The 24,121-nt window shown below is 39.7% G+C and overlaps 1 protein-coding gene across 2 annotated transcripts in view; it reads right to left on the bottom strand.

Annotated features, from left to right (window-relative positions):
- The window catches only part of UCHL3 (ubiquitin C-terminal hydrolase L3), a 55,712-nt gene extending 42,993 nt beyond the window's left edge, over positions 1-12,719 (bottom strand). Inside the window, exons 1-2 of one of the 2 annotated variants that reach the window (XM_012472045.2) lie at positions 12,708-12,719; positions 1,501-1,629 (exon numbers count right to left, since the gene is read on the bottom strand). In XM_012472045.2, the coding sequence (XP_012327468.2) occupies positions 1,501-1,575 (75 nt within the window). In that variant the 5' untranslated portion in view covers positions 1,576-1,629; positions 12,708-12,719. Of the gene's footprint in view, positions 1-1,500; positions 1,630-12,707 lie in introns of those variants that run through there. The other variant, XM_012472046.3, reaches the window with a different exon arrangement.
- Between the last annotated feature and the right edge of the window lie 11,402 nt (positions 12,720-24,121).

Raw genomic sequence — 24,121 nt, 5'->3', positions numbered from 1 at the left:
AGAGTAAAGTCTAGTTTTTGTCTTAACTCCTACAAATATCAATAATCATAACCTTACCATTGTGAAGGGGTTTGGTCTAATACTAGACAATCACTAAGAAATTCCTAACTCTAAATTTAGCAAAGACAGAGAAATATATTTCTTTTATTAAATAATTTGTTTTGTAGAACACTTAAGTAGAAGAGAGAAAAATTTCAATGTTATTTAATTTATCTTGAATTAAGGTTAATTTGTTATGGCATAAAGAAAATGATCCAGGAATTTCCAGGAGTAAGCAAAGTCTAAGTCTTAAATCCTGTGGGGTTTGGTACCAGTTAGTCTTGAAGAATAGGATGACCTGAACACAAATATGCCAAATCATCAACATATTTCTCTCACATCTTCCCACTTACTTCTTCATTTTTCATAACTACTAAAATCATCCTACTGTTTCTAATTTTAAAAATAAAAATCAGAATGATATAGCCTCAAAATCTGTTACAAAATGCACTTAAAAGTTCTGGCTCCACTACACATATATGTGTGTGTGTGTGTATATGTATACATATACATACATATATACATATATATACCCACACACAGAAACATACACACACATCATTCTAGAAGAAAAGACTAAAATACGGAGACTTGAATTTAAACATAGAGCTCAAAGAATAGCTATTTATAATCCCCAACACACCCTAAATCTGCCAGTTAAATGTATTTAAGGTTAATGATTCCCACTCAAATCAAGTTTATTTTGAAAATAAGGTAACCCTCGTTATCAGTTTCCCCTACCAACTTAAAACAAGCAAAGGATATTCCTTTTTTATATATACAGAAAAAATTTTATTTAAGTTTATTCTAGTACTCAAAATCTCTAAAATATGTAAGTCAAAATGTGATTACATGTGACATTAAAACACAGCTGAGGCAAACTAACCAAATTTTATAAAAGAAGAAACCTACCCAAGCTTAAAGCACTAACCTAGGACTTTACTGTCATCAAAATCTAAATATCATCTCTTTAATAAAAACATTTTTAAGATTTCTTCACTGCCTAGATTGCCTAGTTTTATGCAAGGAGGGGATCATTTACTCTTGAAGATTATATTTAACAAAAATTGTGTAAATTAAAAAAAAAAAGAAAGAAAGAAAGAAATTGGGCTGGGCACAGAGGCTCATGCCTATAAGCCTAGCACTTTGGGACACAGATGCGGGAGGATCACTTGAGCCCATGAGTTGGAGACCAGCCTGGGCAACATAGTGAGACCCTGTCTCTACAAAAATAAAATAAAAGCATTAGCTAGGTGTAGTGGAACATGCCTGTAGTCCCAGCTACTGAAGAGGCTAAGGTGAGAGGATTGCTTGAGCCTGGGAGGTTGAGGCTGCAGTGAGCCATGATCACACATCTGCACTCTAGCCTAGCCAACAGAGTGAGAACCTGCCTCAAAATATAAGATAAAATAAAACAAAAATTGTATTTACCAGAAACTTTCTATTTTACTTAACAATTACCTTTTCTGTAATAGGAAAGAGAAGTAATACTGCACAGACTGGTCTTGGTACCATGCTAAGGAGTTCAGGATCCATTCCATATACATCGACGAACTGCCAGTTAGGATGCAGACCTAATTGTTTGAGAAACTGGTAAAAGAAAGAAAGAAAAAAAAATAGTGGAACATTAGTTGGTAAAAGAAAACTAGTATACTATATATAGTGTTAAAAGGGAAATGATCAGCAAATAGGTACTGTGTATCTAATACATATAAGGGGATAAAATACAAATGTAACTGATGTTCAGTAGGAATGCAGTAAAGCAGCATATATCAAAACATCACAATGTATACCATAAATATGTGCAATTTTTGTCAATTACACTTTAATAAAACTAGGGGGGAAAGAATGTAGTAAAGCAGATTTTCTATGAATAGGGTGATAAAAGAAAGCAATTTATTTATTTAGTTAGTTCGTTTTTTGAGATGGAGTCTTGCTCTTTCGCCAGTCTGGAGTGAGTGGCACAATCTCAGCTCACTGCAACCTCGGTCTCCAGGATTCAAGTGATTCTCCTGCCTCAGCCTGAGTAGCTCGGACTACAGGTGCACGCCACTGTGCCTGGCTAATTTTTTGTATTTTAGTAGAGATGAGGTTTCACCATGGCCAGGATGGTCTAGATCTCCTGACCTCACGATCCGCCTGCCTTGGCCTCCCAAAGTGCTAGGATTACAGGCGTGAGCCACCGCGCCTGGCAAATAGCAATTTATTTATACCACGTAACAAACATTTAAAATTCATAACATGTGAAACACAACCTCTTTTTTCAAACTCCATTTCTTTGGAAATAAATTTAATAAGCCTGGATTTCATCAAATACATACAACTTGGCTTGGCTGATATCTTAAACTAATTTCCAGCACTTGGTTTTTAAGGAGAGGCATTTACATTATAGTAAATAAAGAAATATTTTATCAGGAAATCAGCATAGTTTATCCTATTTACCAAAACTGATGTCTGAGGTTTAAAGATCGATTGATAGCTGTGAATTGTATCAATGACCAAAGAGAAATATAAGCCAAAAATGCATCTAATGCATTGTATGGACAACAGAAAATGCTTGATATAGGAAGTAAACTACTGGCTTCCTGACCTCTACTACATATAGAGACAAAATAACTATAACAAAAGATTAGTGCTTTTTTTTTTTTTTAACAATTCCTAAGATGTCACAGGAAAATAAAATGTCAGACCTTAATCTATCATATACAGAAAAAAATGAGAATGTCATTCTCACAATAAATTAATAACTGTTTATATTGAAGGAAGCTGATTTTTTAAAATACATCATTACAAATTAAGTTTTAGATGATAGAAAAAAGGAATAAACAAAAATCACATTAAAAATACATCATTATATCTTACCTCAAGAACACATTATGGTATTTGCTGGTCTAACATCTGAAATTTTAAAATTAAAAACAAACAAAAAAGTGCCATAGGCGTTTCTCCCTGAAGAATGATCACATGTACTTAGATCATCAAATGAGGTCTTGTAAAACCAATGGAAGCCATGATGTGTTATAGGACCAGTGTTATTCATCTCACACATATTTGAGTTTTGCAAGACAAGACCTTCCTGTTTAAAGGGCAACTGTCCTTATCCCTTCATTTCTCTGCTTATAGAAGATAACCTACTTGCCAATAATATCATTGGTCAAACATAAGGTTCTAAGTATGTTTAATAAGAAATGTACTGATTTATAAAAATTTTCTTAGCTTCATTCTTGCATCAAGTCACATGCCCTATAAGAGTCCGGGGCTGAGGAGATCAATGCGCTCCTCGACATTATATCCATTCTTCACTTGATTCTATTTATAGTTCACTAAAGCACTCCAAACCACTTCCCACTCCCTTCTCCACTTCCTCCAAACTTCCCAGTCTATGCTTTTTCAGTATTCAATTCTATCTAAAAACCAAAAAGGATAAAAATTAACTCAAAGTCAAGGAAAAAAACTGTCTTATTCAATGTTTTTAATCCTATTGCCTAGCACCATACATGGCTGAATCACCGACACCCAAGTTACCTTTCTAGAACTGACTAAAGATTACATCCCTACTTCAGTGGATGACCTAGCCATCTGTATGTGTATACACATCAGTGAAGCCTGTGTACAATGAAGAAAAGAGGTAGAAAAAATATATTTGGCTCTTAATCTAAAACCTGGCGTTCACTTAATCAAATCTGAATACTACCGAAATATGCCTTTTAAGGAAAAATATCATGAACCCTGATAATAGAACTAAAATTTATTTGTTAATTTTATATACCCCCAAAGTCATCCTGTTATAAAGTTATAAAACAAGATGGTACATACAACAGAGCAATTTAACACCTGTGCTGCAAACTAAAAGTCACAGAATATTTCAGTGAAAGGTCTGGACAAAATCAGTAAGTACTGTAAATCAGTTCACTGCAAATCTACTCCGTGTCAGCCAAAGCTAACAAGTACAAGAAGTACTAGGAACCAAAGGCAGCAACTGTAGTAACACCAATTAGTATCAAACTGAGGACACAGTGAATGATTAAACTGTAGATAAAATCACAACTTGATTAAATTTTTACAGGAATCATGCTTTTTAAACTTTTTACTCATATCAACAATTAAATGAGACAGATATAAAGAAGTTCAATGCAACTAATGTCTATTAAATATATTAGTTACATTCTGACTCCAGATTGCCGTAAGTCAGGCTCACTGAAAACTACATGAATACAAATAAAAGCAGTTATAAAAACTACCTCTGGGAAGTGGAGAAAGGGCAGAGAAGAGGGTCTTCAACTTTTACCTCTCACTTTTTGAAAAAAAAAAAAAACAAAAAAACACACATTAAAATGTCCTACTTTTGCAATTAAAAAAACAAACCTGTGTCTGAAATGATCATATGCAAATACAGAAAGATAGGAAGGAAATTTTCGAAAATGTTAGCAGTTAGTTTGGGTGGTGTGACTCCAGCTTTTTATTTTCTAGTATGTTTTAAATTAATTAGTTTTACAATAATTATATGTAGTTGTAAGTTACAATATAGAACTGATACACATATGCATTCTATTTAAATTTACAAAACTGGGAGAAAACCCAAAATGATGGTCTTTAAAGTATACCAAAAAAATGTTTCCAGACTACTCACAAAGATAAATATCTATATATGCATTTGCAAAGCCATCCCTAGACACTTAATTAGAAGCATCCCATTGACATCAAGCAGGATCAAAGATTACATAACCTCTAACACCAGTCTTCTGGCTTTTCTAACTTACATATCGGGTAATAAAGCAACCAAAAAAAACCTCTGACTGATTAACTCAACAAATTTTCACAATGCCTCTAAAATTTAGGCCAATTGAGAAAAATAATTGATAAATTCTAATATTTGGTTGTCAAGAAATCTTTAGTCAACTCTTTTTGTTCTATTGTCCAGTGACAAATTTTTCACCAGATCAAGAGTATTTAAAATTACTTGTAAATATGTTTTCAGATACTTGTATGTAAGGAGCTAGGAGTGATCCACTTTACCTCTACTGCTATGGCAAGGCAGGTTTCATTTTATCCTCTTTTTTTTTTTCCAGACAGGGTCTTGCTCCATTGGCCAGGCTGGAGTGCAGTGGCACGATCACAGCTCACCACAACCTCGAACTCCTGAAGCTAAAGGGATCATCCTGCCTCAGTCTCCCAGGTAGCTGAGACTATAGGCATGCATCATCACAGCCAGCTAATTTTTTTTATTTTTTAGTAGAGACGTCTCACTATGTTGCTCAAGCTGGTGTCAAACTCCTACACTCAAGAAATTCTCTGGCCTCAGCCTCTCAAAGTGCTCACTAGGTATGAACCACTGCACTCAACCCAGTGTATCCTTTTACCAACCAATAAGACAACGATGTGGAGGAGGTTAAGTGATTTTTCAAGATCACCCTTCCAGAACTAGGCTGTGAACACTCTGGTACCTGTTTACTTTTCCAGCTTCATTTCTCTCTGTCCAGAGTATCTTACTGGTATTTTATTCTCTAACTTTGCCACGATGAACTCCTGAGAGTTCTCAAAGTGTCTATAACCATCTCTTCCCTCCAGGTTTTTGCATACAAACTAGACTCCTCTGTCTTAAAAAACTGTTCATCAGCCGGGTGCAGTGGCTCACACCTGTAATCCCAGCACTTTGGGAGGCCAAGGCAGGTGGATCACCTGAGGTCAGGAGTTGGAGACCAGCCTGGCCAACACGGCGAAACCCTATCTCCACTAAAAATACAAAAATTAGCCAGGCATGGTGGTACATGCCTGTAATCCCAGCTACTAGTGGGGCTGAGGCAGGAAGATTGCTTGAACCTGGGAGGTGGAGGTTGCAGTGAGCTGAGATCATACCACTGCACTCCAGCCTGGGCAACAGAGCAAGACTCCATCTCAAAAAAAAACTGTTCATTCCTGTCCCTAAATTATAACAAATTCTTCCTCATTCTTTAGGTGACAAAAAACAAAAACTCTGATTTTATATATTTTGTAAAAAATAGATAAAATTCACTTTCCTTTCAAATTTGTCCTTAAAGCCACTTCCTCTGGTCTTTAATGGTCTGCCCAGGGCAGCCAGAGATTCTGCCTTGTTACTAATTTATTAGTGATTTGAATTACGATGTAAAATTATACTTACCTAGCAATTGCATGATACTACTACCAGTAAGAGTATACTAGTATTAACTGATAAATGCAGAACTAGGAGAATAACTATTAGTTAAATGAGAAAATGGCAGTGTAGAAACTAGCAAAAATAGATTTTAATAGAGACAGAATAAAAAAATTTTTTAATGAAATTATTAAAGTACATAATGAGGAAACATTGAAAACATTTTATGTGCTGATTAAGAAAAAATGAGGTTTACTTCACTGCAGGCTCAATATGGACTAACTACAAAATTGTCAACAAAGGTGATATAATGTCAGTCTACTTTAAAAGGATCATTTAAGATCATGTTAATAGCCCACTGTACTCGACATGGATTATTAAACAGAAAATATGCTATAGGAGGTATATTTTATGAAAGTCGATGATCAAGAAAAGAAGGCCCAAAGGCAGGTGAACAGAATGATAAGGTTCTGGAAGACATCACAGCTGAAGTTTCTAAGCATGTTCAGAGAGGACTCAAAATTACTATGAATCCTGACCCTAGATATTTTTAGTAATATCATAAAAGAACAATTAGGAGCCAGGTACAGTGGCACATGCCTGTAGTCCCACCCACTCAGGAGGCTGAGGTGGCAGAACTGTCTGACCCCAGGAGCTGGAGGCCAGCCTGAGCAACACAGTGAGACCTCCATCTCAAAAAGAAAAAATGTTTCTAATTGAAAAACGTTTTTAACGAGCAATTAGATTTAGTCTGTATGGTTTCAATGGGAAAAATGATAGACAACTAGAGAAAATTACAGGAAAGCAGATTTTGTTTCAATAAAAGATATAATTATTCTACTTACATATTATTCTCATTGTTATAATAAAAAAAGTAAACCACTTTAAGAGATAGAATGTTGCTCATTGAACTAGGCAAAGGATTCGTGACCACATTAAAGATAATGTTGGGAGATCTTCTGGAGCAGGAGAGCAGCTTCATAAGATCCATTCATTCTTTCATCTGAGAACTACATATTTGTTGATGGCCCCCTATGAGCCAGGCACCATTCTCATACTTCAGATACATCCCTGCTCTCATAAAATTTACATTCTAGTGGTAAGATACACCGATAAACAAGTAAACACATAAACGAGATAATTTCACAAGGTGGGAAGCACTATGAAGAAAATGAGAGGATGTCAGTACAGATTTGGGGGCTAATTTAGCTGTGTACTCAAAGACTCACTGATGCGATGACTTGAACTTGAGCCACAGATGAGAAGAACCTACCACGAAACAACAAGGAGTGGCAACTCAAGCAAAGGATGAGCAAGTGTAAAGACCCTGAAGCAGGAACAGACTCCACATTCAAAGACTGCAGCACAGCATGAGTGGGACAGAGACAGGAAGTACCTCCTCATTCAGCCACGGTAGAAGCTTGAAGTGGAGCTGGAGGCCATTATCCTCAGCAAACTAACACAAGAACAGAAAACCAAATACCATATGTTCACACTCATAAGTGGAAGCTAAATGATGAGAACACATGGACACAAAGAGGGGAACAGACACTGGAGCCTACTTGAGGGTGGAAGCTGGGGAGAAGATCAGAAAAATAACCATTAGGTACTAGGTTTAGCACCTGGGTGACAAAATAATCTGTATGACAAATCCCTGTGACACGAATTTACCTATACAATAAATCTGCACATGTCCCCCCAAAGCTAAAAGTTCAAAAAAACAGAAAAGAAGTTTGAAGTTTATCTATTCTAAGGACAAGCATTGGAAGATCAGTAGAGTATTATAAGCAGGAAGTCATAAGATGTGATTCACATTTTTTAAGGCTACCATGGGTGTATATGGAAATTAGATTTTAGGGAGGCAGAAGAATTAGATTTTAAGGAGACGCAGAAGAACTAGTTAGGAGGCTACGACAGTTGTCCAAGCTAAGGATGATGCTGGCTTGCACTGTGACAGCTGAAATAGAATAGTCATATTTGGAATAGCCTTTGCAAGAAGAGTCCATAAGAGGTGCAGATCAATTAGATCTGAGGACTGAGAAACAGAATATTAAAAATAGCTGACATTCAGGGAGAACATGCTTTGTTCAAGACATTGTTCTACATATTTTCCATGTAGTAATTTGTTTGATCCTTACAGTGATCTTACAAGATTAGAAGAGACTATAAGAAATGAAGGAACTAATTGCTTGAGGCCAGGCATTTGAGACCAGCCTGGGAAACAGAGTAAAACCATCTTGTCTCTACAAAAAAATGCAAAAATTAGCCGGGTGTGGTGGTGCAAGCTTATAGTCCTACCTATTTGGGAGGCTGAGGTGGGAGGATTGCTTGAGTCCAGGAATTCCAAGGTTATAGTGAGCTATGATTGTGCCACTGTACTCCAGCCTGCCTGGGAGATAGAACAAGACCCTGTCTTTAAAAAAAGAAAAAAGAAAGGAAGAAATTAAGAAACTAAAGAATAAAGAGGTTAGATAACTGCCCATGGTCTCAAAGCTGGTAGATAGCAAAGCAGAGATTACAATCCAAAAATCAAGACACTACGGCCTCTCTGGAATGGCAATCTGAAAGAAGACTCAATGGCATCAACTCGTCACCTTGAACACTGGATGGATGGCTATGCCCGTGGAAGACTGGGGAAGAAATGGGTTTAGAGCAGAGATGGGAAGATGAAAATCCATATTTCTTTTCTGGCCATATTAAGTTTAAGGTAACTATAAGACATCCAGATGGAGACACCAAAGAGAGCTGAATATACAGATTTCCAATTTGGTGGCAATGTCAGGGTTTAGAGGGACATGGAGTCATCTATGTGACAACAGATGGTATTAGAGCTATACAACAGAAAACATTATTAGGGCAAGAAAACACATCTAGGATGAAGCAGCTGAGGAGCTCCTTAAAAGTTGGAAGGGAGATGATCGAGCAAGAGACTCTTGGAAGCAATTAGGAAAATAGAGGACAATCAGAATTATCACAGAAACCAAGAAAAGATGTTTCAATAAGGATAGAGTGGGCTATTCTACCAATTGCTGCTGAAAGGCCAAGAAATATGGTGACAGAAAAGTGGCCGCTGGATCTGGCAAACTGACAATCATTAGTAAACCTGACAAAAGCAGTTTCTATGAAATGGTAGACAAAGAAGCAAGCTACATAGAACAAATACAGAAAAGAATGCGAGATGAAATTGCAGTGGCAGCAGATATGAACAATTCTTTGCGGAAAGTTTACAAAGGAGGAAAACAGATAAGGCAGCAGCTCAAGGAGGACAGGATAACAAAGGTTTTTTTTCCTAAAACGGTATCTACTAATTAGAGAAATCTTATTACGAGAATTTATATTTTGTGAGTATTTATGGCAATAAGCCAGCAGATGACCTGTAATTCTTTTTCTAACTCTAAGCATAGAGGCTAAATAGAAGAGTTATGCTATAGTAAATTTATTTCCCTTTCAATATTATGCTAGAAAATATTTTGCCTCCTCAATAAAATCACAAGTAGGAATAATCCTTGGGGGAGAGAGATCCATATTAAAAAAATCATTAGTTCTAAAACACAACAATGTGTAAAATACATATAATATGGTTGTACTGTACTCAAATCACAAAAAATAATCACAATGAAGATTTAGTATAGTCATAAATAATAATGATTTCCCTAGACCACATTCTATACTTCTAAAAAACATTATAATTCTTGATGTTCAATTATCTGTAACTTTCTATCAGTTGCAAGCTGCATTTACCCCTTCATATGCAAAGGTAAATAAAGTAGAGCTTAAAATGTTTAAATAATTTTTTTGATCACTTAACTCATTTTATTCTGATTAAGTCCTACCTGTAGCATGACACAGCATCCTTAAAAGGGGCTGACAGCATACCAGCCAACAAGAGAAATCACTGTCTACCACATCTGTTGAGACACATGGTTACCAGCTAATGTCTAACAACACTCATATGCATATAGTACACAGGTGATGGCCATTCTTATACAACACTAGGCATCATCAGAGCCTAAAGCAGTATTTGCTCACACTGATTATAACAACACATGCAATTACCAGATGGTAACAGAATGAGTTCAAGATCCTACCATTCCATTAGGTTGAGGAAATAAAAGAGGGTGGATGGATATTGCCGTTAGGGTTTGGTTATTCTCCAAATTCTAAGTCAGTTAAATAAATTTCTACTCATTTTCTAGTCTTGGTTCTGCTGCTAAAACATAGAGAATAAAGAAACCACAAAATTTTTAGTTAAAACTAACCACTTCTCACATACTTGCCCATACTCCCACTAAAAGCATATTATTTAAAAAATAAATTTAAAACCAGCTAAATCATGTTAAACCATGCCGATATAGTGTGCAATCACATGTTAAATAACATTCTCTGTTTATATCATCTCAGAAAGGTCTTCTGTCACTATTCCACTTATTAAATTTTCCCTAATGGTCTCTATCAAAGCACTATGGTCTTTTTCTTATTAATCACCTAAGTGTCACCAACTCCTGTTCAGATTACTGGTATTAAAAAAGGTGCCCCCAAAATACTAACGTGTTTGATAATTTTTCAAGACAGCCTAGGAACAAAGTCCACTAGCAGCTGAATCACAGAACGTAGGTTCCCACTTACACAAGCTTACAGTTTGTTAAAACAATTATCATCTAAAAAGTTTTATTTTTTAGTCTACTGACATGGCTAATTACATTGATTTTGTAATGGTGAACCCACTTTGCAACACCAGGATAAACTGCTTTTGGTCATATGTTACTCTTTTTATATCTTTATTGCTGCATTTTATTTGCCAATAGTTTGTAGAGGATTTCTTACATCCATGTTCATAAAGGATAGTCATCTGCAGTTTTTTTTTCTTTTTTTGAGACGGAGTCTCGCTCTGTTGCCCAGGCTGGAGTGCAATGGCGCAATCTCGGCTCACTGCAACCTCTGCTTCGAGGGTTCAAGCGATTCTCCTGCCTCAGCCTCCCGAGTAGCTGGGATTACAGGCACGTACCACCACACTCGGACTGCAGTTTTTCTTATTATGAATTGTCTAGTTTGGTGTCAGGGTAATGCTAGCATGAGTTCGGAAGTGTTCTCCCCGCCTTTTTTTTTTTTTTTTTTTTTGAGACAGAGTCTTGCTCTGTCACCCAGGCTGCGCAATCTCGGCTCACTGCAACCTCTGCCTCCCGGGTTCAAGCAATTCTCCCGCCTCAGCCTCCCAAGTAGCTGGGATTACAGGCGCGCGGCACCACGCCCGGGTAATTTTTGTATTTTCAGTAGAGACGGGGTTTCACTGGCCAGGCTGGTCTCGAACTCCTGAGATGATGATACGACCGCCTCAGCCTTCCAAAGTGCTGATATTACAGGCATGAGCCACCATGCCCGGCCATCTCCCATCTTTTATGTTTATGTAGAATTGGCATTATTTCTTCCTTAAATGATCATCTCTCAAAAGATGCAGAAAAATCATTTGCGAAAATTCAACACTGATTCATAAGAAAAACTCTCAGCAAACTAGGGGGAAAAGAGAAACTTAGCCTGATTTGAAAAACATCTACCAAAAACCTTGGTGAAAGATCAAATGTTTCCTTCCTAAGATAGAGAACGAGACAAGGATGTCTCTCTGTCCAGGGAAATTGCCACAAGCTTTGAAAACCAAAAACCAAGTTTTTTAAGAACACGGTGAATTGTTCCTCAGTGATGAGAAGGAAGATGGTGGAGATAAGGCGAGTATGATAAACTTGGAGAGCAGTAAAAAGCAAATGAGCTGTTGAGAATAAAAAAAAAAAAAAAAAAAAACAGGGTAAGATAAGGCACACCTGAGCAGATCAAAAGTTTATAGCTGGTAGCACTTACTGTCCTTTTGAATGGCTGAGTGATGTTCCCTCGCCCCTCCCCAATCCCCGACCTCCGACCTCTGACCTCCAACACCCAAAAGGAACTTCAATCGCTGTAGATGGCAAAGAATGGCGTGGGAACTACTAAAGTGAGCTTTCTTTGATGTAACAGCAACTAAGTGTCCAGCTTTAAAAGACTGAAAGATAAAGGGGGCGTGGCGGGGAAGAAAAGTGACTTGGTGGAGCAAGAGATGATTGGAAGATGATTTCATAGTGCAGGCGGTGGATGAAATTACAAGGACTGGGTGGGCGAGTTTACAAAGCTTGGAGTCAGGAAGTGTGGGCAAATTAGTCATCCAGAAGGTACACCAGTAGGAAAATTATGGAATCGGCACTAACAGGAGGTAAAACGAAGGAAGAGGAATAGGAATACAGGATAAAAGTCTCTCCAAACCTCAGACCCGGAGTCCCCAGGATACGTGGTGGCTGGGGACTGGAACCAGAGGAGAGGCTGAGATGCTTCCAGCTGGGAGCATCTCCAGGAGCCAGGTGGTAGGGAGATGGCCCTTTCTGAAAGGGGTGGACCCGCGTAAAGCCGAACAAGAAGGGCCCTCAAGAAATTAAATCCCAGAATCGTTGGAAGCATGGAGGTGGAGTCCAGCAGGGAAGCGGACCGAGCTGACAGAAAGGACTCCGAGGTCTCGAGCGACAGACACCTCACTCACCTGGTTGGTGACCTGAAAACGAAACAGAGAACACGCTTTAGAGACAAAACTACCGTGGACTCGCGGCAGCAACCCGGCTCCCTCTGCGCCTGCCTAGGGCCCCAGGGCTGTCCCGAAGCGCGCCCACCTCAGGATTGGCCTCCAGCGGCAGCCAGCGCTGTCCCTCCATGGCCGCGGTGCCCGGCCCCTCCAGCTCTGACAGCCGCCGCCTTCGCCGCCGCTTCCGCCCACGCGCGCCTTGACCTGGGCCCGCCCAACCCACCGCCCCGAGGAGGGCGCCTAAGCACCAAAAAGAGTTTGACGGGCTTCTCACCCTCTTAACCGCTCCCTGCAGGGCCGTAGGTCAAGTGTCACATTTTAAATTAAGATGCTGTTGAGTAGAAAAAACTAAGAGCCAAGTTCCTATTTCGGGAGGAAAAGAGTATCTAAATCCACAGTCCTCTCCCCTCACGCTTGGACTCTTCCGAGTCGGGCCGTGCCAAGGGCTCACGTTCTACGCATGCGCCGGGCGCTGGTCGGGGACCGCGTGCTCACCCGCCCTCTCGCATTCTTGCAGTGTCAACCGACGGCGCTAGGAGGCGCGCCGCGGAATCCTGTTCTGAGACAGACGCCAGGTGGCTACCCTTTGCCAGGCAGCAAGGCCGGTGGACGCCGTGCAGCTGTTGTTCCTTTGTCGGGGTGCAGGAGTGATGGGCTGGCCTTTTCTGCTCTTGCGGGAGGCAGGCAGTATTTCTATATATCCGATTCCATTTGACAAAAAATGTCGAGTACTATAAATCACTGTACTAAGTGTTGCGGACACAAAGTTGAGTTTACTGTGGAGTATTAGCAGTGGACAAGACAACAGAGAATCAGGATAAAAAGCGTGGTACCTACATGGTAGTGATGGCATGAGGTGTGGAAGTGTTCCTGAGAAAGTGGATTCCTGGACTGAACCCTTAAAAGTTGGTAGAGAGGAGGGTGCTGTGAAGCAGGGAAAACGCATTGTAGCTGCAGAGTAAAGGGCGCTGATTAGAGGTGATGCTGGAGAGGTAAGCAGAGGCAACCCAGTCAAGACATCGGGGCTTCCTGAAACAGCAAGGAACCACTGAAGGATCTTAAGCAGGATTTGTTGTGTGTCTTTTTCACCAAACTGTAAATTCCAGGAGGCCAGCAGCAGTGTCTCTTTTTTCTTCTTCACATTATTTATCCAGGGCCTAACCCAGTGTCTGATACACAGAAAATGCTCAGTAAACATTTGAAGAATAAATGGGATGATCAGGCATGCAGAAACACCCCTTGTCAATAATGTGGAAAACGTGTAAGAAAAAAATGCTGAAAAAATTAAGACAGTAGCCATGGGGAAAGGCACAGATTAGAGATACGTTTTAAGGGATGATCTCCTTGATGAGCAGAAGTTATTAATGATGACTCCATAAATTTGACCTGGGGAAGAGTGCATATTACTATTCTGTACCTAATAGAGGAAATTAAGGGAGAGAGCAGTTCGGGAGTCAGAAAAAGATGATATTATTATGCTGAGCTTCCCTTTCTTGGGAAACTTCCAACTCTCCCACCCATGTTCTTCTGGCCACTGTTCTTTGACCTCAGAGGCATTTCATTACTCTAACTCCTCTTCGTTGTTATCTGTCTAATGGATTGCTGCTATGATCACCTAACACTTTGGCTTGGCAAAACTGGCAGTGTCCAGCTTGTGATGGGCTTAGTTGCGTTATCACTAGAGTTACATGGCCAGACTCTTAGTCTCTGCTGGGCACAGTGCATGCCAGTGGCTGCTTTTCAAATTACTTACTATGAAAGGAGGCCTTGCTCGAGATCCCTGAGGTTCTTCACTGTGATTCACCTGTTAGGGTTGCTTGAGACTTCACACATTATCTTTATCTGTCAGGGACTCTAGCAGCATTGGATCTGCTGAGACACAAGGCCAGACAGCAAGACAGTTTGCATCCCGGCAGGGACTTGCTGCAGATCACTCACTTGCTAGGGATCCACTCAAATTGACAGCTTTCCATACCACCCAATAAATGTTTTGAATCTGTATTCCCAAGTGTATAGTCTATCTCCAAAAGCCAAAGAGATCCACGAGGTGCTCTGCCACTTTGCTATTAATAGGAATTGTAAGATGCAATAAATTGTCTTTCACCTTACAGAGGTTGTCCTGGCACACCTCAGACCTTTAGACGCCCCCCCCCCCAAAAAAAAACTTTACAAATGTAGGTCTCTAATTTGTAGAGTTAAACTGTACAATTTAACTTCCACCATCTGGTTTATACGGCTTATACAGTTTAATTTTCACTGTCTGGTACAGATGTACCTATCATGGTATCGAGGGCACCGTGTCTCAGATGTGCATACAAACACTTGGGGAATAGGAAATGTAGGTTGTGACTGAATAAGTCTGAGATGGAGCTCAAGATTTGGCATCATTGGTTCCAATTTTTAATCTTCCCTTTACCCACATATGACTTCTAAGTTTTACAAAGTTCTGTCCATCTTCATTATTTATGGGTTTTGCATTTTAAACCTGCCTACATGCTAAAATTTATTGGGATTCCCGAATCCATACTCACAGAGTTCTCATGGTCACTCACGAATATTCACAGGGTGGCAAAACATTTTAGTTCCCAGCCGAGGTTGAGCAAGGTGATACTCTGCCTTCTTCTTTCAGCTCTTATACTGGAAACAAGTGTCCTCTTGATGGTCTATTTAATGCTAGTTTTCCCATTTTTGAGCTTCTTGTCAGTGAATTCAATGTTTAAAATGGCCCTCAAGCATAGTGCTCAACTGCTATTTAGTGATTCCAAGCCCAAGAAGGCTTTCACGTACCTTACAGAGAAAATACGCGTATTAGATAAGGTTTGTTCAGGTTTTCAGTTACAGTGCAGTTGGTTGCAGTTCAATGCTAATGAATCAACAATATATATTAAATAAGGTGTTTTTAAACAGAAATGCACATAAAACAAGGTTATATGTTGATCAGCTAATGAAAAATACTGTGACCACACACTCACAGGAACCTAACCTGTATTTCCCCTAGAAGCAATGATTTAGTATTTGCTAATTCAGTGCCCACAGCAACTTTATAGATCATCAACGAAAACATTGCACATCCCCTTCTTGTGAGTATGCACAGTATCATCACAGGAGATCTTATTAAATATTTTACAGTTTTCAATTAAATATAGTGGCATGCCTATGCACAGTGTCATAGTGTCACGCCACTTATTTACATAAATCCACGCACTTTTGGTGTCTTTAGCATTGACAGTATAATGTTGATGGTTGTCAAAGAATATAAAGGTTTATTGCCATTTCCTACTTGACTAAACATAGAGTTACATTTTGCAGCAACTGCTGAATCATACATCTTTGGAAATTTAATAGCTTCTATTCAAAGACAGCAGGAAGGTTTTGACAAATTAATGTGCGATGCTTTAACAAGGGTACTTGTAACTCAAAAACTGTTTTCTCATTCTTACACATTTTTTTCTTATATTCTGACGGATCTGGTGGTTTCTTCAACCTTAAACTGAAGTAAGCAATTTGAGTAGCTTATCTACTCAAAGCTATCCACCTTTTTAAGGAATTGTAAATTACTTGGTTGCTTTGCAAGAATACATGGAATTGTGACTACTCCTCCAATAATCCATATTTGCCTCACCACTACATGTTGGCAAACTGCTGTTCTGTTTTCATGCTAATTTCCATACCCAGTAAACTTTTGTTAAGCCAAATCACAGCATAGTCTTTTAAAAGACATTTTAATGTCAATGTTTTAAATTTTTATTTTTTAATTTTTGTGGGTACTTAAAAGGTATATATATTGATGGGGTACATGAGATGCTTTGATACAGGCATACAGGGTGAAATAAACACATCATGGAGAATGGAGTATCTGTCCCCTCAAGCATTTCTCCTTTGAGTTACAAACAATCCAATTACTCTCCTTAAGTTATTTTAAAAATGTACAATTAAGTTATTATTGACTTTAGTCACCCTATTGTGCTATAAATGGCAATTAAACATAGTAAGTATAGAGCAAACAATACTCATAACTCTATAGAAGTGTAGAAGAGCTATAAAGAAGTTCATGCGTGCACCTGCCAAAACAAGTGAGTCACAGCTGCTGCCCTGATTAACTGTCACTCTAAGAAGCCATCTGATGTAATGTTCACTATAATTCCTGATGTTAAATATGAAAAGATACATGTCTAAGAACTGATGAAATTTGCTATTTGTACAACACCTGACTTAAGTTTGTCATCACAGTTGTAACCAGTCCAGGGAAATCTTTGGGGTTCAGGCCCCACCTAGCTGCCCCTAGGGCTGTGGGGGTTGGGGGAGGTCAGTCTCTCTGTACACTGTAACTCATTCATGGCACTTCACCTTGACTACTCACTATCTTATATTACTTATCTTAATAGCAGTATGTCCAGCTTTCTTCCTGCTGCATGGGTTTGTACCCTGTCTCTGCCTTGAGTGTATGTTGTATTGCCAAACTATCATTCCTAAACATGGCCTTTTGGCAGTGCTTGAAAACGTACCAAAGTCTTACATAATTTGGCCTTGTCTGTCCTCAGAATGAACTCATTCTCCACACTTGATCAGAAGTCATGACTATCTAGCTGTGTTTCTCTAAACCAGGCACTTAACCTACTTAGGTCTTTTTTTTTTTTTGGAGACAGTCTCGTTCAGTCACCCAGGCTAGAGTATAGTGGGTCAATCTTGGCTCACAGCAACCTCTGCCTCCTGGGTTCAAGTGATTCTAGTGCCTCAGCCTCCCAAATAGCTGGAACTACAGGCATGCACCACCATGCCTGGCTAATTTTTTGTATTTTATTTCTGAGACAAAGTCTCACTCTGTCACCTAGGCTGGAGTGCAGTGGTGTGATTTTGGCTCACTGCAACCTCCTCCTCCTGGATTCAAGCAATTTTCCTGCCTCAGTCTCCGGATTAGCTGGGATCACAGGCGTGTGCCACCACACCTGGCTAATTTTTGTATTTTTAGTAGAGACGGTGTTTCACCATGTTGGCCAGGCTGGTCTTGAACTCCTGACCTCAAGTGATCCACCTGACTCGGCCTCCCAAAGTGCTGGGATTACAGGTGTGAACCACCGCGCCTGGCTGGTCTCATTTTTTTTAAACACAAGATTTTTCAACCTTTAAGCCAAAGGTTGAAAACTACGTCTCAAAAATTTCAAATGTGTGAAGTAGGCAGGTGAAATAAAAGAGTGATGTGAAGACTGTGACAACTGGAAGGCCTCAAACTTTTCTAAACGCATTCTCATTCAGAGTTTCTGATATAGATTGTTTTTTGTTTTGTTTTTCAATCGTGTGAGTAGGCCAAATTTGGCCCAAAGGCTAAAAATTTTAAGCCCTACTTTAAGCTCTAAAACTTCCATGATTCTAGGATTAGTGATCATGCTTATTCCCGGTTCTGCATCTTACTGATGCTGCTCATTGATTACCCCACCCCACCACCACCACAACACACACAGAATCACTCATCTTCTTGAATAGTCTGGAGTACAAACAAAACAGCCAATTACCAGAAAGTAGCTGAAGAGCATTTCAGCAGATACACTGGGAGTTTGGAATCTCTCCAGAGCTCTCTGAAATTAGATTTTAGATGTAAATTAATACCAGACTGTTTTATTAGCTAAGTGATGTTGCTTATCATTCCTGAACTTCAGTTTTCTCACCTTTAAAATGGAGATAATATGGTCAGGTGCATTGGCTCACTCCTGTAATCCCAACACTTTGGGAGGCCAAGGTGGGTGGATCACGAGGTTGGCAGTTCGAGATTAGCCTGGCCAAACAACATGGTGAAACCCCATCTCTACTAAAAATATGAAAATTAGTTGGGCGTGGTGGCGGCCACCTGTAATCCCAACTACTTGGGAGGCTGAGACAGGAGAATCACTTGAACTCGGGAGGAGGAGCTTGCAGTGAGCCGAGACCACGCCACTGCACTCCAGCCTGGGTGACAAAGCTAGACTCCATCTCAAAAAACAGATAAAAACAAAAACAAAAAAACAAATTTGTATCTGAGGATCTGAAGTTCAGAAGTCTGAAATGGGATTCGCTGGGCTAAAACAGTGCTGGCAGAGCTGTGTTTCATCTGGAAATTATTGGAAGATATAAGGGAGAATCCATTTTCTTTCCTATTCCAGCTTTTTTTTATTTCTTTCCAACTTTTATTAGGTTCATGACAGCTCTGTTACATGGGTAAATTGTGTGTCGAGGGGGCTCAGCAGACAGATTATTTCATCACCCAGGTAATGAACATAGTGCCCGACAGGTAGGTTTTCAATCCTCACCTTCCTCCCACTTTCTACCCTCAAGTAGGCCTCACTGTGTGTTCCCTTCTTTGTGTTCATGTATACTCAGTGTTTAGCTCCCGCTTATAAGTGAGAACATGTATTTGTTTTTCTGTTTCTGCATGAATTTGCTTAGGATAACGGCCTTCAGCTCCATCCATGTTGCTGCAAAGGACGTGATTTTGTTCTCTTTTATGGCTGCATAGTATTCCATGGTATATATGTACATTTTCTTTATCCAGGTCCACCATTGATGGGCATCTAGGTTGATTCCACATCTTTGCTAGTGTGCCCATTCTAGCTTGTAGAAGTAGCCTTCCTTCTTTGGCTCTTGGCCTCCTTCTGTCTTCAAAACCAGCAAAGGCTGGCTGAGTCTTTCTCACGTGGAATCTATCACTCTAACACACTCTTTCTCTCTGACTCTAACTCCTCTGCCTTTATATTCCATCTTTAAGGACCCTGTGAATATATTGGACTCATGTGAGTAATCCAAGAAACTCTTCTCCTTTTAAGGTCAGCTAATTAGCAACATTAATTCCTCCTTTTTATGTAACTGTGAAAGTTGTAAGAATCATAATGGAGTCACATGTGTTAAAAAGAAAAAAAAGGGGGCCAGCGCAGTCGCTCACACCTGTAATCCCAGCAGTTTGGGAAGCCGGGGCAGACAGATCACCTGAGGTCAGGAGTTCAAGACCAGACTGACCAACATGGTGAAATACTAAAAATACAAAGTTAGCCAGGCGTGGTGGCACATGCCTGTAATCCCAGCTACTTGAGAGGCTAAGGCAGGCGAATTGCTTAAACCTGGGAGGCAGAGGTTGGAGTGAGCCGAGACCAAGCCATTGTACTCCAGCCTGGGCAATAAGAGTGAAATTGTATCAAAAAAAAAAAAAAAAGAAGAAGAAGAAGAAAGAAACCTTGACAAATAGAGCTGGGGAAGGCCATGAGAGAGCTTTCATGAATAAATGCTTGATAACAAAAACTACCACAAAAGACTCTGCCAAAACCACAACCTTGCACAAAGGCCATTGCATCCTTACACAAAAAATACTTTTGCAAGGCTATCTGCCCAGCAACTGCCTGTCCAGACTCTGACTGGCATCACCCTTGTTATTAATACTTGTTGGCAAGGATAATTATCACAAAACAATTATGTAATCCTTCTCATTTTTCTATTAGAAACCTTTGTCTTCCTTTACCTTTTTGAATATGCACATAGTTTACTATGGCATACATATTTCCACTGTGATGCCCTATGAGTGAATAAATATTTTATTTTTTTAAAATTTATTTTACTTTAGATGCATACTATATCTGGCATTTCTCCCCATTTTACCCCTCCCTACCCTCACCTCCCTCCCCACCCCCCCAAATATTTTCTTTGAGAGAGCGTCTGTTTGTTATTTAAACATGCAATATAATATATCCATAAATTCTGGGAATTAGAAATTAACATATTTGGGGGCCATTATTCTGCCTACCATATCCATTTATTACACAGGATAGTGCAGTATAATACAGTATAGCAAATATGTTGAGTGGACATTTATTTTGTTTCCCTAGTATATTTTCATCCAAGTTTTGTTGCATCATTCTCACCTCTATTTCCTTTAGAGCACATCTTTTCACCCCTTTTGCTTCCAGTGACTCTACCAATCACAGAACTCTACCCATTATAGACACAGAAGGCAGCATGGGCAAAAATAGTAATACATCACTCCAGACCCAGTATTGGTCCAAGCAGATCAACTAGAGTCCTTCTCTGAGAATTGAGATGGACGGGCAGCTTCCTCTTTCTCCTTGGATCATGAGTCATAAGGCTGTGAAACCAGAGATGTTGGTGGTCATATTTTTATATATATATATATATACACACACCACTCTCCAACAACGTATGGAGAAGCTGAAGAGAACGCAGCCAACAGACAAGCAGAAGGCCAGGCCACAACTGAGAAGTGAAGATGGGGCACTTTTGCTATTTAAATCTCACAGTTCTGTTGACCCTGCAGCTGGCTCCCCTGCTACATTTCAGAGGCTGCCTCTGTGAGACAGTAATTTCTGCTACTTTGCTTAGGCTACCTCGAGCTCCAATTTCAGTTGACCCTTGAACAACATGGGTTTGAAGTGGGCTGGTGAGATTTTTTAAAAACCAATTGCAGATCAAAGCTGGTATACTCCCAAGATGCTAAACCCACAAACAGGGAGGCAGACTTCTCCTATACTCAAGTTTGGCAGGACAGGCAACAGGACTGGAGTATATGCAGATTTTAGTACATTGTCATCTGCCTTAACTGGTCCTGGAACCGATCTCCTGAGTATACTGAGGAACAACTGCATATCACTTGGCACAAAAAGCCTTAAAATAAATACTTACATTGAAGGGGTGCCTGCTTCATGAGTATCAATTTCATTTTCTACATTACACCATAATGCTCATGAGATCAGAGTTTATGCCATAGTTCTATGGATTTCTTCCTATGCATGTGATAGTACTAGGCTTATTGTAAGAGCTCCAAAAATGTGTTCTGACATGTTATACTTACATGTCATTATGTAAAAATAAATAAAACAAAATTATACTCATGCATTTTTAATGTTAGCATTTTTTGACTCTGTTCATAACATCTGTATTTTCCAAGTGCAAAGTTTGTGTAAGTTCTGATCTCTTGTAAGATGGAGATCTGAAACATAAATAGTTTATCACATGTGTTGCTGGAGTAACAATTGGCAGAAATTATCCTAAATGCTAATGACATTATACTCTCCCAAAGCAGATCAATAGGTTTTTGAAGTACACTCATGTTGAATTAGAACAATAGTAAACAGTTTTTAAAAGAATGCAGGAAAAATACAAAGAAATAACAACAATTACTTCTTAAAATATATATCTTTCACCTTTTTTAAGCATTTTTACAAAGTTAAGTGGGGGGTGTGTGTGTGTATGTGTGTGTGTGTGTGTGTACCACCCCCTCACCCCCTCACCCCTTCACCATGATGACACCAAGAGCTCAAGAAAAAGATTTCCTGGCAAATAGAACCGATGCACTGACCAGCTGGATGCACAGCAGTGTTCTGTCTTTTCATCAGACTTTTATAGAGAAGACATCATCTGATTCATTCAGGGACCATCCTCCCAAGCTAATTAGTACATTTTATCAGGTCCAATAACCTTTGAATCAGGGGCTTTTTTTTTTTTCTTCTTCTTCTTTCTTTTTTCTTTTCTTTTTTTTGGCCTAGTTTCTGAGTACTACATGCCAGGGACATTTTTAGATGCTTAACATGCATTAACTAATGTAATTCTCCAACAATCCTATGAGGGTATTTGAAGTAAGCATTATTCTAAAAATTTCCCCCTCCAAAGATTTCCATCCTGATTATTCACTGAAACACTAATTTAGGGACTGAACTGAAGGAACTTTAAAAATATAATTAAAATTTATGTACCTTAAGATAGAAAAAGGCCAGGCACAGTGGCTCACACCTGTAATCCCAGGACTTTGGGAGGCCAAGGCCCGAGGTGGGCAGATTACTTGAGGACAGGAGTTTGAGATAAGCCTGGCCAAAATGGAGAGACCCCATCTCTACTAAAAATACAAAAATTAGCCGGGCATGGTGATGCATGCCTGTAATCCCAGCTACTCAGGACGCTGAGACAGGAGAATTGCTTGAAACAGGGAGGCAGAGGTTACAGTGAGCTGAGATCATGCCACTGCACTCCAGCCTGGGTGACAGAGTGAGACTCTGTTTCAAAAAAAAAGGTTATTCTTATTTGGTTATACCTGATCTAATAATGATTTCAGCCCTTAGAAACAGAGAACTTTTTCAGGTTATAATCAGAGAGATGTGGCAAAAGAAGGAACAGGAACAGGAGAGATCATACAGAAAGGGAGATAAGAGAGATTTAAAGTGTGAGGAGGACTTGACCTGCCCTTCCTGGCTTTGAAGATGGAGGAAGAGGCCCTAAGCCAAAGAATGCAGATGGCCTCTAGGAGCTGGGAATCCCCATCTAAAAGCCAGCAAGGAAACTGCACAGAACTGAGCTCTGCCAACAACCTGAATGAGCCTGAAAGCAGAGCTCTCCCTTTTCCGTCTCCCCCTCCAAACCCCACCACCCCGGAACCTCTGAGGAACACAGGCCTGCTAACACTTTACTGGTGCAGTTCTAGATTAAAGGAGGCTAAAGAGACATGATCACCAAATTCCAGGCGGCCCTTAATTAGATCCTGTTTGTGGATGCGGTAGGGAATAACTTTAAAGAATATTGTTGAAACAACTGGGGAAATTTTAATTTAACCTATTTATTAGATAATAGTATTTTATCAATGTTAAATTTCCCGAGTGTGATAGTTGTATTGTGATTATTTAGAAGAATGCCCTAGTTCTTAGGAGATAACATGCTCAAGCATTTAGGAGTGAAGTATCAACCTTACTACAAGCCAAGGTAAAGCGAATGTGTACAATGCGAACAGTTGGTCAATCTAGAAGAAGGATATATAGATGTTCATTGAATTGTTTTTGCAATTTTTCTGAAAAAAATAGTTTTTCAAAATAAAAAGTTGGCGGGAAAAAAAATCACTGTGGATACTTTGTGTAGGATGGATTTGAGGTCAATAGGAAAGAAGTGGGAAGCCCAGATGGGAAGGTATTGCCGCAGCCAGACTGAGGGCTGGGGTAAGAGAGGGACAGCAGCGATACTGGAAAGCATCCCCCGCCCACAGCTAGGCCAGCGAAGTAACTCCGAGTGACCGAAGCTCACCCTATAACTGTAGTTCCCACAGGCCCCCCCACGCAGGACAAACTCCGAGTTTGGTTGGGCTCTTCCAGTCTAGAGCTGCTGTGCCCCGCCCCGCTCCAGACTGGAAGAGCCCACGTGTCAGTGTTAAGTGGAGGAAGCGACATCCTAAATTTAATAAGTGCTTCTCTTTTCAAAGTATCTCCCAAGCCTTTGGCCTTTTCTATACAATCATTTTTTTTAGCTCAGTGTCTCCTTAAAACTAATGTTTAATTAGCAAATAATTGAGTTACCTAAAGATGTTTTTTTCAGCTTCCCCCGCTACGCCAGCCGTGTGCGCCAGGCCGCGAGGGGCAGGACGT

Source organism: Aotus nancymaae, unplaced genomic scaffold (genome assembly GCF_030222135.1).
Source record: "Aotus nancymaae isolate 86718 unplaced genomic scaffold, 86718_ANA_hifiasm-v0.15.2.pri h1tg000088l, whole genome shotgun sequence".
In the NCBI taxonomy this organism is placed as follows: Eukaryota; Metazoa; Chordata; class Mammalia; order Primates; family Aotidae; genus Aotus; species Aotus nancymaae.
Note: the sequence above shows the minus strand (reverse complement) of the source record. Positions and strands in the feature narration are given on the sequence as shown.